The 17313-nt window shown below is 42.6% G+C and overlaps 1 protein-coding gene across 1 annotated transcript in view; it reads right to left on the bottom strand.

Moving 5' to 3' along the window:
• prim1 (DNA primase subunit 1) overlaps nt 1–11989 on the bottom strand; it is a 36445-nt gene extending 24456 nt beyond the window's left edge. The window contains exons 1-4 of the mRNA XM_060820993.1: nt 11870–11989; nt 10534–10691; nt 9069–9175; nt 24–97 (exon numbers count right to left, since the gene is read on the bottom strand). Coding sequence (XP_060676976.1) covers nt 24–97; nt 9069–9175; nt 10534–10691; nt 11870–11984 — 454 coding nt within the window. The 5' untranslated portion in view covers nt 11985–11989. The remainder of the gene's footprint in view (nt 1–23; nt 98–9068; nt 9176–10533; nt 10692–11869) is intronic.
• Nucleotides 11990–17313: the final 5324 nt, after the last annotated feature.

Below are 17313 nucleotides of genomic sequence, written 5' to 3'. Positions count from 1 at the left end.
GAAGAAAAAAAAAGTAATTTAACCTTCCAATGCTCTGTCCAGAATCTTGATAGCAATCACCATTAGTGTCCAGCACTTGTGGCAAATATCTGCAGAGCTGAAGAATATAAATAACTCAACAAAATTTTTCTGAATAATCTTGAACATTGCCATTATAAAACACATGCTTTGATTGTTATCTACATGAGATATTCAAAAAAGTAAAATATAAGCATAACAAGCCCACAGAACCCTGGACAAAAAAAAAGGAAAAAAAAAGGCTTTTAGTAGATACAAAGGCAGTAAACCAATGAAGGCCTTCGTAGGGTATATAAAGAGCTGGGGGAGCTTAAGAAAGCAATTGGGAGAGCAAAGAGACAGCATGGAAAGACATTGGTGGGTAAGATTAGAGAACACCGTGGGATTCTCCATGTATATTCAGGAGAAGAGGATAACCAGGGAATGAGTAGGGCTCATTAGGACCTAAGACTACAATCTGTGCATGGAGCTGAAGGACACTGGTGGTGCGTTCAACGAGTACTTCACACCTGTCCTCCTTCGGGAGGAGGATGGAGGTATAGAATTTAGGAAGAGGAACAAAGAGGCTCTTCAGCAGGTTGGCATAGGGAGTAAGGAGATATTGGAGGTTTTGGTGGGCTTAAAAGTGGACCAATCACCAGGCCTGGACGAGTTGAATCCCAGACTGCTGTGGGAGAAAATTACAAGGCCACTGGCCCAAACTTTTTATTCTTCTCTGGCCACAGGGAAGTGCTACAAGATGGAGGACAGCTAATGTGGTTCCACTTTTCAATAATAGGCCAATAGAAATAAACCAGGGAATTACAGATCAGTGAGTCTAACATCAGTGGTAGGGAAAGTGTTGATGAAAATTCTGAAGGAGAGAATTAATCTCCACTCAGAGGGGCAAGGTTTGATCAGAGACAATCAACATGACTTTGTCAGAGGAAGGCCTTTTGTAACAAATTTGATTAAACTTTTCAACAAAGGTGACGAGGAGTGTAGATGAGGGTAGTGCATTTGATGTAGTTTATAAATGTGGGATATAGGAAATTTATGTTTCTTCTGCAAATTCTAAATTCATTAAAACTCTGTAATTGTTTCAGCCAGGAGCTGAGTCAACAAGAATGTGAACTCTGTGGAGGAAATGCTAATTGGTTTGCTAAGGATGTAACAAATGGTAACCCCAGTTAGAAGGGCTTCGTGACAGGATGCTGTGAAATGGCAGGAAGAGGGGCAGATAGCCTGAAATCAGGAATGAGCATGTTTTTCACAGACAAGACCGGATAAGACGAGATAAGCAGGAGGGTCTCAGGGAAGTGGAGGATGTAAACAGCGGGGGGAATGAAATAAGAAAAAAACATAGGAACCAAATTGTATAAATATCGAGTATTTGTTGAATTCGGTGTGTTTTGTCCCTGCCTTGTGGACATCACACTCACTTGCAAGCGTGAAATAAAGAGCTCTGCTGATTCAGATCTTGTCTCGGACTGAAATTATTGCAGTGTGTGAGCTTCGTTTCTCACAATTGGCGCCCAACGTGGGGCTGTCCGGGAAGTTCTTCCGTCGCCGGGGGGGGGGGGGGGGGGGGGGGGGAAAGAGTGGCTGGCCCTGGACACTGGGAAGACGCGTCCCGTTCCCCATTGAGGAGCGGTCTCGTGTCCCGGTTTGGTCCGCTCCCTTGGGCAACTGGTATGAATCCCACAAGAGAGACATCTGAATCTGACAGTGACAGGCAGTTGATAGAATATACGGCGGAAAAGTGGCAGGCAACTCTGTGCACAGACCAAGGTAAGAAAACTTACTTTTATGTATTGCCTTGGTGGCTGCGATTGAGTTTTAGTAGTTAGTAAGGGGCTAACGAAGGGACTTAATATGGATTGTGCCGTGAGTAAGGGACAAGCCTCTAGGGATAACAAGGCAACGAAAGAGGAGGCGGGGTCCCTTGCAGTATACCTCCTGAAAGTCCGTTGGGGAGGATGTTGCGTGAATGGACACGCAATACTTGTACAAGGATAAAAAGAAAATGATTAAATATTGTTGCTTTGTATGGACTAAGGAATCCATTTTGCGTCCCGCCGTCTTCAGACCAAAGTATGGTTCGGACGAGGATTGGGTATGTCAGTATTTAGAGTTGTAGGTGCATGCAAAGCAACCTTTTAGCCAAGAGGAGGCGGACGACGCGTCCTGTTGGAAGGGCAGTTTGGGAACGCTGGTAGTGAAGACAAAGGATTCCCCCTCTGCCCCACCCAGTCCCTGGGATCCTCTTAGCTGTTTGCCCCCCCCGAACCATAGAATCAGATTAGGTGAAGACGGGGGAGGAGGGGAGACAGGCAGACAGGGACAGGAACAGATGACTCACAAGAGGACGACGAAGGGGCGGTGGACGGGGATGTTGTTGATCCTGACCTTCACTCCTCGGCAGAAGAAAGAGAAGCTAAAGTAGACGTAGAGGCGGCCTCTGGAGGACCTAAATCAAAGCCTAAGGGGGCAAAACAAAAGGAAAAAAAGGGGAAGAACGTAATGACTTGTCCCCTTCGGGAAGTACCAATAGGGGACAAAGAGATTGGGTTGGTGTGTACCCCCCTCACCAGTGGGGAGGTCAGAACATTTAAAAAGGAAATGACAGTCCTGGTTGAGGATCCGGTAGGATTGTCTGAACAAATTGATCTATTTTGGGGCCCAGTCTGTATACGTGGGCTGAGTTAATGTCTATTTTGAATATACTATTTACTGGGGAAGAAAGGGGACTTATATGGGGATGCTGGACAGGGAGAGATGAAGTTTCCCCTCAGAGACCCCCAGTGGGAAAATCAAAACCCAGAGCATAGAGCAGAAATGAGGGAATTGAAAGACCTGATTCTAAAAGGAATAAGAGAGGCAGTTCCGAAGTCGCAGGATCTGTCTAACTTCAAAGGCTTTAGTCAGGAGAAAGAGGAGACTCCTTCAGCTTTCTTGCAAAGATTAAGAGACTCAATGCGGAAATATTCTGGAATGAACCCTGAGGACCCAGTGGCACAGGGTCTTTTGAAAGTACATTTTGTGATAAAGGCATGGCCAGACATACAGAGAAAGATACAGAAGAAGATACAGAAGATAGAAGGGTGGAGTGAAAAACCATTAGGTGAACTGTTAAGAGAGGCACAGAAAGTGTTTGTAAAGAGAGAGGATGAGAGACAGAAACAGAAGGTGAAAATGATGGTAGCTGCGGTTGATGAGGTAATTAAGAAAAGAATGGAACTAATATTGAGCAACCGGAGCGGCAGGTGGCAGCATGTAGGACAGAGAGGGAGAGGGAGAGGACAAGGGGGAGCATTTGATAGAGGGTTCGAGCGACAGAGGCAGAGATGGAAGTCTCCACAGGCAGGATTCTATTATTGTGGAAAGATAGGGCATTTTAGGCAGGAGTGTCCTGATCTACAAAGGGAAGAAAGGGCAATTCCGCTTATGAATTTTGATAATGAATAGGGGTGTCAGGGGTTCCTGCCCTCGGGGACTCACCAGGAACCCTTGATAAACTTGCACAGCCATCACTGAATTTTAAACCGAAGAAAGTAGAAATGTCGACACGGTCAATTACTGTTTCCGGGGTGAAAGAGGAGGGATTTACTGTCCCAATATTTGAAGATCCTAAGGACAGGGTCACAGGGGAATTATTGTATATCCCTGATATAGGAAGTAACTTATTAGGGAGAGACTTAATTATCCTCTTAGGACTGGAGATTGGAATTCAGGAAAAAGAATTAGTTGTACAAATGGCAATGTTGACAGAGGATATGGAGAGAGAGATAGACCCTATTGTATGGGCTAGGGAAGGAAATCGTGGAGAACTACAGATCCCTCCCCTTGAAGTAAATTTAGAAAGGAAAGGGGACATTGTCTGTGAGTGACAATATCCCATTTCCATAGAGGGTAAACGAGGACTGCAGCCAGTAATTGAGGGACCGATTATAGATTGAGTAAGATCCCTCATGACCACAAATGGTTTAGTGTGATAGATTTAAAGGATGCCTTTTGGGCTTGTCCCTTGGCGGAGGAAAGTAGGAATTTGTTCGCCTTTGAATGGGAAGACCCCAAGACAGGATGGAAACAGCAATACCGGTGGACTGTGCTCCCCAGGGGTTTACAGAATCCCTGAATTTATTTGGACAAATGTTGAACAAAATGATGATGATGCGAGAGATTATGGCTGTCCTACACCAAGGCAGCCATTGGGGAGTACAAGCAGTGTGATTTAGTTCTTAGGGAACATGGATGTAAAGGAATATATACAATTGATAATCAGCAGAAAAGTAAATAAAAAAGTCTTGAGAAAACAGACCCCGGGAGGAAGAGACCCAGGATTGAGACTCTTCCAGAGTATACAAGTAGATTATACTGAGTTACCCAGGGTAGGGAGACTAAAATATATGTTGGTCATAGTAGATCATTTATCCGGTTGGGTTGAGGCATACCCCCTAGCTACTGCCACTGCGAGTGGGGTATCTAAAACAATATTGGAAACACTCAAACGACAGCTCTCTAAATTGATAATAGAAACCAGACTCCCTTGGACCAAATGTTTACCTATAGCTCTCTTGCGAGTACGAACAGCCCCAAGGAAAGATTTGGGACTATCCCCCTATGAAATCTTATTTGGATTACCTTATCTGGGAACGAATGGAGAATTGCCAATTCCCGAAACTAAAGATTTGTTCTTAAAGAAGTATATACTGGGCTTGTCCTCCTCTGTCTTTCCTCAGGAAAGAGGGTTTATTGGCACAGACTCCACTCCTGGAATTTGCCGTTCATCCCATCCAGCTGGGAGATTGGGTCTTAGTAAAATCATGGACAGAGACTAAATTGCAGCCGGACTGGGAAGGGCCATACCAGCTCTTTTAACGACTGAAACGGCAATAAGGACGGCGGAGAAAGGCTGGACTCACGACACTCGGATCAAAGAGACAATGGACTCTCCAGTTGAGGAAAAAGTCTGGACAGCCGAATCAACGCAAGACCCGCTGAAACTCAGACTAAAGAGACTTTGAGTAACTGATTATACAGTGGCGACACGAGCGCGGGATTATTTCTGTAGGATTGTATATTGAGTCATTCTGTGCTTCAGTATGATGTTTCAAGTACTGGGAATGCTTAGAGTTATGATGCTAGCCGTATTAGTATTGGGATTTTGTCAAATATCCTTTTCGTATGTATTATAAATGGTTCCGGAGTCTGATAATCCACAAGTAATAGACGCTGATGCATGCAGCTTAATCAATTGTGGGGATGTAGATATTCAGAGACAGTACCGCAGTTCAGAGATACATCTTAAGTCCTATGGGGATGGCCTTGGGGATGGTACTTGGTATAATAATCTCGTCACAGTACACCGGACCCCCTTCCAACCAGCTCGCGATTGTCCCGATAAAAAAGTGTAACCCAATATACCCGACAATAAAGAAAACCACATGGCATGAGGCAACTTTGGGCAGGGGCACCTATGAGATACAATTAAGTGAAACATTTGGGATAGAAATGAAAGCACATGGGAAACATTTTGTGGGCTGTTGTTTTCAAATTAGCGCAGGACAGGGAAAACGGGCGGAATTACTGAATAATGAGATACAACCTTTCACCCCTCCCACTGATCCTAAAGTAGTAAAAATTATAGAGGTAAGGGAATTGAAACAGACTATCGAAATAGAAACTGGATACAGGGATGCAAATGCCTGGGTTGAATGGGTAAAGTATACTGTAAAAAGTCTGAACAAAAGCAATGGCTATGCATGTGCCTCTGGTAGGCCAGTGGCCCAGGTCATTCCCTTTCCACTCAGGTGGAAGTGAGACAGGCAGGGCATGAAATGTATGATAGCCCTGTATCAGGATGAGACTGCATGGAATGATAGGAGTTGTTCCTCCCTGTCTGTGATGTTCCCTCCCTTGGAGGAGAAAGATGTACAAGCTCCCCCTGCATTTTCCGCCGCAGTTGGAAAACCACACGTTGTGTGTGTGTATACGAGGGTACAAGTCGGTCTAGAGATTTGGGGGAGCTGAAATTGTGTACAGAGATTAAAAATGTTACTGAAACGAAGAAAGGAGGGAACTACTCAGCACTAAAGGTTCCCCGAGCGGATCTGCGGTGGTACTGTGGAGGCAAAATGTTGAGGCCCACCCTACCTCTGGATTGGAGAGGGATATGTGCAATTGTACAACTGGCAATTCCATTTACGGTGGCATTTGAGAAGGAAAAGATAGTAGGGAAACAGGGAAGGGGTAAGAGATCAGTGTTAGACACTTGTTTCAATGACAGGATTTCTCTCGATTTGGTAGGAGTCCCTGGGGGGGGTACCCGATGAGTTCAAGGCTCGTAACCAGATTGTAGCAGGCTTTGTGTCCGCTCTCTTTTGGTGGGGTGGGTGTGTGTGTGTAGGAGGAAACTGTTGTACCTTTATTCCTAATACCACTGCACCTGATGGTTCAATTACTCGGGCCTTAAGGGGATTGACTACCTTAACAGAGGAACTGGCTGAGATTTCAGGAGTAGACATCTCTCACGGGATGGCTTGAATCCTGGTTTGGAAAATGGAAGGGGGTGGTAGTTTCCATCCTTACTTCCCTGATAGTAGTCGTCGTCGGGGTATTGGTGGCTGTTGGCTGTTGTATCATACCCTGTATACGAGGACTCACCCAAAGACTGATTGAGACAGCCTTAATGAAACAGATGCCCTTAAAAGGCAATCTGACAGAAGAACTTTATCAACTAAATAGAGGAGATGGATGAAATTTCTTGAATGATGCTTGCGAATTTTGGGAGCAATGCTTAAAAGAACAAAATGCAGAAGGTAACAAATGGTAAAGAAAGAAAAAGGGGCAATTGTGGGATATAGGAAATTTATGTTTCTTCTGCAAATTCTAAATTCATTAAAACTCTGTAATTGTTTCAGCCAGGAGCTGAGTCAACAAGAATGTGAACTCTGTGGAGGAAATGCTAATTGGTTTGCTAAGGATGTAACAAATGGTAACCCCAGTTAGAAGGGCTTCGTGACAGGATGCTGTGAAATGGCAGGAAGAGGGGCAGATAGCCTGAAATCAGGAATGAGCATGTTTTTCACAGACAAGACCGGATAAGACACGAGATAAGCAGGAGGGTCTCAGGGAAGTGGAGGATGTAAACAGCGGGGGGAATGAAATAAGAAAAAAAAACATATAGGAACCAAATTATATAAATATCGAGTGTTTGTTGAATTCGGTGTGTTTTGTCCCTGCCTTGTGGACATCACACCCACTTGCAAGTGTGAAGTAAAGAGCTCTGCTGATTCAGATCTTGTCTCGGACTGAAATTACTGCAGTGAGTGAGCTTTGTTTCTCACAAAGATTTCAGTGAAGCCTTTGGGGAAGGTCCCACAGGGATCCAGAATAGCTTGGCAAGTCGCATCCAAAATTGGCTTAGTGGTAGGACACAAGTGGTGGTAGAAGTTTGTCTGCATAACTGGAGGCCAGTTTCCAGGGGTGTACCACAGCAATCAGTGCTGGGTCCCTTATCGTTAATGTGATCTACTTGGGGGAAGTAAGTAGATTTGTAGATGATACAAAGATTGACTGGGTAATTAGTGAAGGAGAAGGTCTCAGGTTACAGGAAGATATAGGTGGGTTGGTCAGTTGGCAGATCACTAGCAGATAGAATTTAACCCTGAAAAATAAGTGGTGATGTACTTTGGAAGCAGTAATAACACAAGGGAGTACTCAACAAATTGCAGTATACTATAAAGCTCAGTAAAAAGAGGGATGCTTGTCCACAGATCCCTGAAGGCAGCAGGACAGGTTAACAAGACATGACACATGCATGCCTTTATAATCTATCCCCTAGCTGATAAAGATCAGGGAGGTTATATTGCAGGTTGTTAAAAACAAACAACTTTGGTTAGGCCACAGCTGCAGAACTGTGTGTAGTTCTGGTTGTGTCACGAGAGGACGTGACTGCCTTGGGAGGGGATGCAGCGTAGATTCACCAGGATGGTGCATTTTAGCAGTGAAGAGGCTGGATAAGCTCAGGTTGTTTTCTTTGAAGCAGAGAAGGTTGAGGGGTGACCTGATCGAAGTGCACAAGATTAGAATGGGCATGGACAAGGTGAACAGGAAGCAGCTGGGTCAACAACAAGGAGCCATAATTCTACGGTGAAGGACTGGAAGTTGAGAATGGATTTGAGGAAACTTCTTTTACCCAGAGGGTAGTGGGAATCTGGAATGCCCTACCTGGGAAAAGTAGAACGCATAACCTTTAAAACTATTAGATAAATCACTTAACGTCATAACATTCAAGGACTAGTAGAGTTGGGTTGGCATAGACGCAATGGCTCGAAAGACCTCTTCTGAACTGCATGACTCCAAGACATTAGGAAAAGCAAACTATGACAAACTAATAAGCTATCTTTTTTCCCCACCTTAAAACAGGCATGTAACAGTTATTAAAAAATTATAAGCAGTGAAATTCTTCATTGACCCATAAACGATTCAAAATCTAAATCAAAATCTCGTAAAATGGAACTCAAAGCTCTGCTGGTTTCTAACATTCCAAATTAATTGAGAGCTTGTGCTGTGTATACGTCTTCTAAATAACTGCATAATCCTCATTTTTGTATCTTCAATTTCTGATGAAATCACATAATAGAAAATCTAACAAGTCTCTTTTGTCAGTGAAGTTTTACAACTCGCAGGAAACCTCAAAAAGCTCCTGGTTGAACATATTTATCTTGCACAAAAGAAACATTTGTAATTTTAAAATTACTTTAAACTAATTGCATTCGTTATACACTGGAGTACCTCAACATCCTTGATCAACAGTTTTACTGTCAGGATAAGGGAAATGCTTTTAGCAGTGTTAATGCAGATTCAGTGCTCTTCTGCAGCCCAAACTACAAGTGTGAAAAACATAAAAGCAACTTTTCCCAGTTCTGACAAAAAGTTATTCGCCCAAAATATTAATTATGTTTCGTTTCTCACAGATGCTGCCACACTTGATGACTGTTGCCAACACCTTAACAACTCAGGTTTAGCACCACATAGCCAAAAAAAAATTCAAAACATCAACATACCTGCAACAGGTTCGAACATCATCATAGTCTGTCATGTCAATATCAAAAACCAGCTCTTTACTCTCAGCATGGAAGGTTCCTGACTTCATAGAATTGTGCTGGCTGGGCTACAAAAGAAACAGTTGTGAACTGATGGCAAGATTCCCACCCTACATCATTAATTTTTATTGTCTCTCTTCTCTTCATCCAGAATTTTTAACATTTTTGCAACATATGACACCAGGTGCCATCTGACTCTTCGTTAGTTGGCCATTATTAACAACGGATTCTTCACAGCTTTTCCAATCTGTCTTATTGTGCAGCTATCCTGGACAACAAACAATCGACAGAAAGGCATCTAATATTGGTTCCTTAACTGTAATCAGGATTTCCCTTTACAATGCTTTCTCCCTTTACCCGGGGGCAATGAAAGCTACTGCATTCCATAATCCACTATCCAGGCTACAATCGGCTAAATTATTCAATAATATGCCAGTCAATGTATCGGTCACAAAGCACTGACTTTTAGTACAGTGCACATGTATTATGTTTTCAATTATACATGCATCTGCATTACTGGTCACCCCTGTAGACTGTGCTGTCCTAAATACTTTCAATGCTGCAATGTTCTTCAGAGATGCATTAGTACGAAAGTGTATACACCAAATCCTCATTATCGACTGAGGATGGGGACACAGACTTCTTGCAGATACTGCCCCCATGTAACTTTCCTACCTATTATGGGGCGACCGAACGGTCAGTGAGAGGAAAAAAAAGGTAGAGGATTGAACATACTGCTGCGAGATTTAGAGGTCTTGTGGGGTTGCAAGTAGTGTTTCTAACTCAGTTAGAAGGCCAACTCAACTTGATGGCCAAGGAAAGCACACTCATTACAGCCAAAAAATGTTTTCTTTACTGGATGTGATTACTAGCCAGCTCAGGTATTTTTTTTACCCATCTCAGACTGTTCTGGAAAAGGTGGTGGTCAGCTATTAAATATCAACCTGCAAATAATTCCAACACATACCAATAACAGCTCGTAATACCAGCCATGGCATGGCAAGAAGGTTGGAACCTCTACCAATATTATTCATAGCTCCAGATCATGTAAAACATGCACATCGCCACAGCTGCTCACACTGAGTGACTTGGAAAATCTCTTGAGATTTCATAAACTGGCTATGACTGAAAATCATTTAAAATATTTTTAAAACATCTTCACAACACTACAGGTGCTCAGCAAGTATAAAATGAACATTGACCAAAGGTCAAAGAACAGGAATATTAATTTGTCTTCTCTCTCAACACTTGCAGCCAGACATACTAAATATTTCCAACATTATCCATCTTTTAACCGTAAAAAAACCCCACCAATTCCTGGAATATAACTACATTGATTTCTTTCTTAAAATTTGTGGATTATGGTAGTTTCTTATTCACCATTTATAATTGGAGCCATTTGAGGTATTGAATATAAAAAAGTTACCTTGTTTGAGTAAACAGCTCCAATGTCAATCTTATAAGGAACCATTTTCTGCATTTCTTTCTCCAGTTCATTTGAATTATTGAAAGACAGGTAACGCACGTAGATATCATCTTTCAGGGTGAAGGAGAATTCTCGATTCTGGAAATAGGTCTTGGAGACTGTTGGCACAAAGAAAGTGTATCTACCTAACTGATAGATTTGAGTGTAAAACACCACCCTAGAGATGCACTCTCTTAGAATGAGTCATTAGCTTATTTAACATAACAGGACGTAGATACTTTAATTGTCTAACTTCCTGTGCGACACAGACTTCATTTTGAAAGAATTTAATCCACGGCTGGCAGACAATCATTTATATTTCACCATTCTTGTTGAGTTCCAAAGTGTTTGTATTCCTAACCTAATCTATATTTGGGAGAGGTAAAAAATAATTCATTTAAGGCTGGATGTTTTTAACACAGGTCTGGAAAGCATTTTCAAAACATACATCAAGATTATAGTGAAATCCCAATTGCAATAGTTGCGTGCACTGTGTCATGGAGAGATGCTCACAAGACTGTATTTATTACCCATGTCTCATTACCTTGGCTGTGTTTTCATAAAGTTACTAAGTGGCTGAAACAACTTTAAACAGCATTAGTCAACCATTATCTGGGGCTAGCGGTAGAAAAGCTAGGTTCCTTTCATTATAAAAGGTACTGGTGAGCTGGTTGCACTGTTAACAGCAAGAAATGCACTTTCCTCATGAGTTTTTCCTGCTACCAACCTACAGAGTAGTTGAAAACAAAGTTACATTTGAACAATGCGAATGGTGCCTTAGACGAGCTCTGAAGGTTCAAGAGATGCTATTGAGCGCACAAAACCCGTGTAGAACTACACAATTCTGAAATGCTGTATCAACGACAGCAAGCTCAGCGTCGCATTTGAGTAACTTTGCGGCAGAAGCAGCGATTTAAATGCAATGCTTGCCAATAAGTTATTTCAGTTTCTTTCCAACAATTTTGCTTCTTTTTGAATGGGAGGGAAGAAGTCAAAATTCGTGAGTTTTGCAGCAACTTACAGTAGTCAAAGTAAGACAACAATTAGTGCGATGTTTTGACATACTCTCAAGCACATACCAAAATACCGAACTTTCTGGCATGATTAATCTATTTAATTAGGCCATTTATACTTTTAAACGGGAGAACTACAAAGTAGCAATTAAATGCATTTAAGTTAAGTTTGAATAAATACCAAAACGCAGGGAAACAAGTTAATTCAGTTTTACCCGTCAAGGAAGAAAATATTTCACATAACATTAAAGCAGCAAAATGAACTTTAAAAAAATCCTCCTTACCACCACCATAACTTAACCACCTGAAGTACTGGGAATATGGGAAAAGACGTCTATAATAAATGGGGAGTAAATCTGGTAATTCAGCTGCATCATACTGATTCCCTTCGGGCGCCATTTCTTTTGTCGAAAAAGGCGCGGAAAAGCTGTCACCCAGAAATCCAGGCGTCAAACGCACCGGAAACAGCCTCACAAGCTTGCTGGGAGTTGTAGTTTATAAAGCTCGTGTGCGTCTTTTCCCCCTTTGAAATGGTGTCTTTAAAAAAATTACTGACGTCTTTTGGGGATAGTTTTTCATTCCTCTTTCGACAAGATCACTGAAATTGTACATTTTTATGCTGAAATGTTCGATCATGTCATAGGATAGTGAAGAAGGTGTTTGGTATGCTTTCCTTTATCGGTCAGAGTATTGAGTACAGGAGTTGGGAGGTCATGTTGCGGCTGTACAGGACATTGGTTAGGCTACTGTTGGAATATTGTGTGTAATTCTGGTCTCCTTCCTATCGGAAGGATTTTGTGAAACTTGAAAGGGTTCAGAAAAGATTTACAAGGATGTTGGAAAATTGATGTTCCTGCTCCTCAGATGCTGCCTGACTTGCTGTGCTTTTCCAGCACCACACTCATCTAGACTCTGGTTTCCATCATCTGCAGTACTCACTTTTGCCTATTTACAAGGATGTTGCAGGGTTGGAGGATTTGAGCTATAGGGAGAGGCTGAACAGGCTGGGGCTGTTTTCCCTGGACTGTCGGAGGCTGAGGGGTGACCTTATAGAGGTTTATAAAATTGAGGGGCATGGATAGAATAAATAGACAAAGTCTTTTTTCCTGGAGTGGGAGAGTCTAGAACTAGAGGGCATAGGTTTAAGGAGAGTGGGGAAAAATTTAAAAGGGGCCTAAGGGGCAACTTTTTCAAGTACAGGGTGGTGTGTGTATGGAATGAACTGCCAGAGGAAGTGGTGGATGCTGGTACAGTTATAACATTTAAAAGGTATCGGGATGGATATATGAATAAGAAGGGTTTGGAGAAATATGGGCCATATACTTACAAATGGGACTTGATTAGGTTAGCATATCTGGTCATCATGGATGGAATGGACTGAAGAGTCTATTTCCGTGCTGTACAGCTGTATGACTCTCTGACATTTGCTTTCATGTCATGCTGCTGGACCACATTTGTTAAAAAAGAGCTACATCATATTTCAAGTAAGGTAAGTTTTTTTGTACCAGTTTTAATTGTTTGAAGAACTAGGAAATACATTTTCCAGTTTGTTCCCTTCCAATCTGGATTTCTATACATTTGACCCAAGCTGATTTATTTTTATCTCCATGTTCTTTAGCTTCAACTGAACAGAAATAGGGGACCAGGAATAAATGTTCTGAAGAAGGATCGCTGGATCCAAAATAGTAACTCGGAGATTTTCCAGTAATTTCTGTTTTGTTAGGAATAGGCAAGTCCTAGTTTAATAGCTGCAGCTTCAGGCGTCTGCTAATTGTGAAAGCAAATCAAACTGTGACAACACAGGGAACTGGTGTGTTGTTAATAACATAAGTAGGGGAAGTATGGTAAGCGTAAGGGAAGAAATACTATTCTTACATAAGCATGACTTTTTTTTAGAAAGTGAGTGACCAAGGGGCTTAAAGGAAGGGTCCTAGGTTCGATTCCAGCCTCGGACGACTGTCTGTGTGAAGTTTGCACATTCTCCTCGTGTCTGCGTGGGTTTCCTTCGGATGCTCTGGTTTCCTCCCACAGTCCAAAGATGTGTAGGTTAGGTGAGTTGGCCATGGTAAACTGCCCATAGTGTTAGGTGCATTAGTCAGAGGGAAATGGGTCTGGGTGGGTTACTCTTCGGAGGGTCGGTGTGGACTGGTTGGGCTGAAGGGCCTGTTTCCACACTGTAAGTAATCTAAAAATCTAAAAAAAATCACAAGCACCTGATAAAAGAGCATCGCTCCGAAAGCTAGTACTTCCAATTAAACCTGTTGGACTATACCTGTGTGATTTTTAACTTTGTACATTCCAGTCCAACACCGGCATCTCCAAATCATAAAGGAAATCATGGCAGCGGAGATACTTGTGATATTCTTTTCCTGTGCTATGTGGCAAGACGTGGAAGCTTCAGTGTCTCTGGTGACAATGTGCAGGAAATGTATCCAGCTGCAGTTACTGGCGAACTACATTTTGGAGCTGGAGTTGTGGGTGCATTCATTGTGGACCATCTGCAATGCTGAGCAAGTCATGCATAGCACATTCAGTGAGGTAGTCGTACTGCAACTGAAGGCTGAACAGCAGAAAGGGCCTGGGTTACTACCAGGCAGAGTAGAGGAAGGCAGGACATGCAGGTTTCCCTTGTGTCTGACCCCTTTTCGACAGGCACAATATTCTGGATACTGTTGGGAGAGATGACTGTAGAGGGGAAAATAGCAGGAGCCAACTTCACTGCACCATGAATGGGTGTACTCACAAGAGGAAGAATGGCAAGGCCATAATGGTGTGGATTCAATTGTAATGGAACCAGGTATTTCTGCAGCCACAAAAGAGGTTCCAGAATGGTTTATTGCCTCCTTGGTGCCTGGGTCAGAAATATCAATGAATGGAGGGGGGCAAATCGATAATGGTACATATTCGTACCAATGACATAGATAAAAAAAAGGTTGAAGTCCTGCAAGCAGAATTTAGGGGGTAGGAAATAGCTTAAGGAACTGCACACAAAAGACCGTAATCTCTGAATTACTTATGGTGCCACATGCTAGTGAGTATAGAAATAGGATGTTAATCCAGATCAATGTGTGGATGGAGACATGGTGCAGGAGGGAGGGCTCTAGATTTCTGGGACATTGGAAGCATTTTTTGGGGTGAGGTGGGACTTGAACCAGAATGGGACCAGCATCCTTGTGGGGATGTTTAGTAGTGCTGTTGGGAACAATTTAACAAACTTGGTGGGAAGGCGGGGTCAGGATGGGATCCAGAGACGAGGTTTGTACAGGAAGATGAATGGCTAAAATTAGCAGAGACAGCAAGTGAGTCAGAAAGGCACAGACATTACGGGCCAGTTCAGGCACAAAGGAGTTTGGCATGGTTGGGTGGTATTTATTTCAAAGCTAGGAGTCTGACAAACAAGGCAGATGAGTTATAGAGTCACAGAGATGTACAGCTTGGAAACTGACCTTTCGGTCCAACCCGTCCATGCCCACCAGATATCCCAACCCAATCTAGTCCCACCTGCCAGCACCCGGCCCATATCCCTCCAAACCCTTCCTATTCATATACCCATCCAAATGCCTCTTAAATGTTGTAATTGTACCAGCCTCCACCACTTCCTCTGGCAGCTCATTCCATACACGTACCACCCTCTATGTGAAAAGGTTGCCCCGTAGGTCTCTTGTATACTTTTCCCCTCTCACTCGAAACCTATGCCCTCTAGTTCTGGACTCCCCCACCCCAGGGAAAAGACTTTGCCTATTTACTCGATCCATGCCCCTCACCATTTTGTAACCCTTGATAAGGTCACCCCTCAGCCTCAGACCTCCAGGGAAAACAGCCCCAGCTTGTTCAGCCTCTCCCCATAGCTTAAATCCTCCAACCCTGGCAACATCTTTTCTGAACCCTTTCAAGTTTCACAACATCTTTCCGATAGGAAGGAGACCAGAATTGCATGCAATATTCCAACAGTGGCCTAACCAATGTCCTGTACAGCCTCAACATGACCTCCCAACTCCTGTACTCAATACTCTGACCAACAAAAGAAAGCATACCAAACGCCTTCTTCACTATCCTATCTACCTGCGACTCCATTTTCAAAGAGCTATTAGGGTCGGGATAGTAGGTGATTTTGACTTCCACAACATTAGGTAGGGTAGTCAGTGTGGAGGGTTTAAAGGCAGTGGAATTCTTAAATGGCATCCAGGAAAGCTTTTTAAGCCAGGCCTTACGAGAGAGGGGGTTGTTATAAACTAGGCCAGACCCCTCAAAAACTTCAAGAAAGTAGCCCGGGCCCTAACTTTGCTAGTTGTTTTCAGCAGGTACATAGTGGAATTCCAGCTGGCCCAACCGCTTAGCTTTAAGCAAAACAGAATTCATTTGCAAAATTACCCAGTGAAACACAAACAACAGAGAATAGAATACAGAATAACAACCTATCTGAAAACCCAACAGATTATCACAATTTAATGGTGCTGTTCCAAATTCCTGCAACAATCTCCATAAACACCCTTGTCGCCAAAGGTAAAATCAAACACAGGTTCTTATAGGAGAGATGTCAGAGAGAGGGAGGACCAACACGGGTCCAGCAGCTTCACAATCGATTGACTGCTTTCAATGAAACCAATTTTTAAAATGTGAAAGCCTTTTGCCTGAGCTATTATCAAACTGGTCCTAAAAATCTTCAAATCTAGACTTTCTGGAATCGCTGATTTTATGACTTCTCTGAAAAAAAAGCCAAGGAGCATAACCATGTTAAAGGAGCAGCATCATTACAAATAGATCTCTCAAATGTTAATGTTGATCTCTCTCCACCTTCTCTGTGGCTGTAACATTGTATCCTGCACTCTTTTCTGCTATCCTGATGTACTTTGTATGGCATGATCTGCAACATTTTTCAGTGTATCTCAGTATGTGTGACAACAATAAATCAAACTCAGACTCAGTTCTTCTCTCCAGTTTCTGTACCCACATTGTCCCTCTCATTAGTGAACACCGATATAAAGTATTAATTTAGAACCCAATCTTTATCCTCTGGCTCCACCTACAAATTATCACTGTGGTCCTTAATGGCCCTATTTTTTCCCTCGTTATCCTTTTATCCTTAATGCATTTACAAAATAACTTAGGATTTTTGAATATTTGATCTGCCATTAATTCTTTCATGTCCCCGTTTTGTTCTCCCAATTTTCATTTTTAACTACCCCTTTGTATATTCTATATTCCTCTTGGGCTTCTGCTGTTCTGAGCCCTCTATCTGTGACAAGCCTCCCTTTGTTCTCTTTACTCCATCCTGTATATCCCTTGATATCCACAGATGTTGGGCCGACCCTTTATTTTTATGTGGGCCCTCAACTCTCCCTATTTTCTTCTTGAATGTGTTCTACTGCTCTGACACAATGAAAGGGGAGTGGCCAGTTCTCCCAGGTCAGCTTTACTCTGGTTTGGTTTGGTTGAGCAGTCTGGCTATTCACTGAAAGCAGGCAGGCAGTTTGAGGCTGCTGGTCAAAGAAACAGCTACATGGAAGAAGGGGTTCCATGCTGAATCCCTCTGCCATCTCTCTCTCTCTCTCCTGTAAGATCCTGTATTTGATTTTACCTTTTGTGCCAAGGGGTGGTTATGGGGATTGTTGGAAGTATTTGGAACAGCATCATTAAGTTGGGATAATCTGTTCAGTATTTGGATAGGTTAAGTTATTCTATATTCTGGTCTCTTTTGTTTGTGTTTCATTTGGTAATCTTGCAAATA

Source organism: Hemiscyllium ocellatum, chromosome X, assembly GCF_020745735.1.
Source record: "Hemiscyllium ocellatum isolate sHemOce1 chromosome X, sHemOce1.pat.X.cur, whole genome shotgun sequence".
Classification (NCBI taxonomy): Eukaryota; Metazoa; Chordata; class Chondrichthyes; order Orectolobiformes; family Hemiscylliidae; genus Hemiscyllium; species Hemiscyllium ocellatum.
Note: the sequence above shows the minus strand (reverse complement) of the source record. Positions and strands in the feature narration are given on the sequence as shown.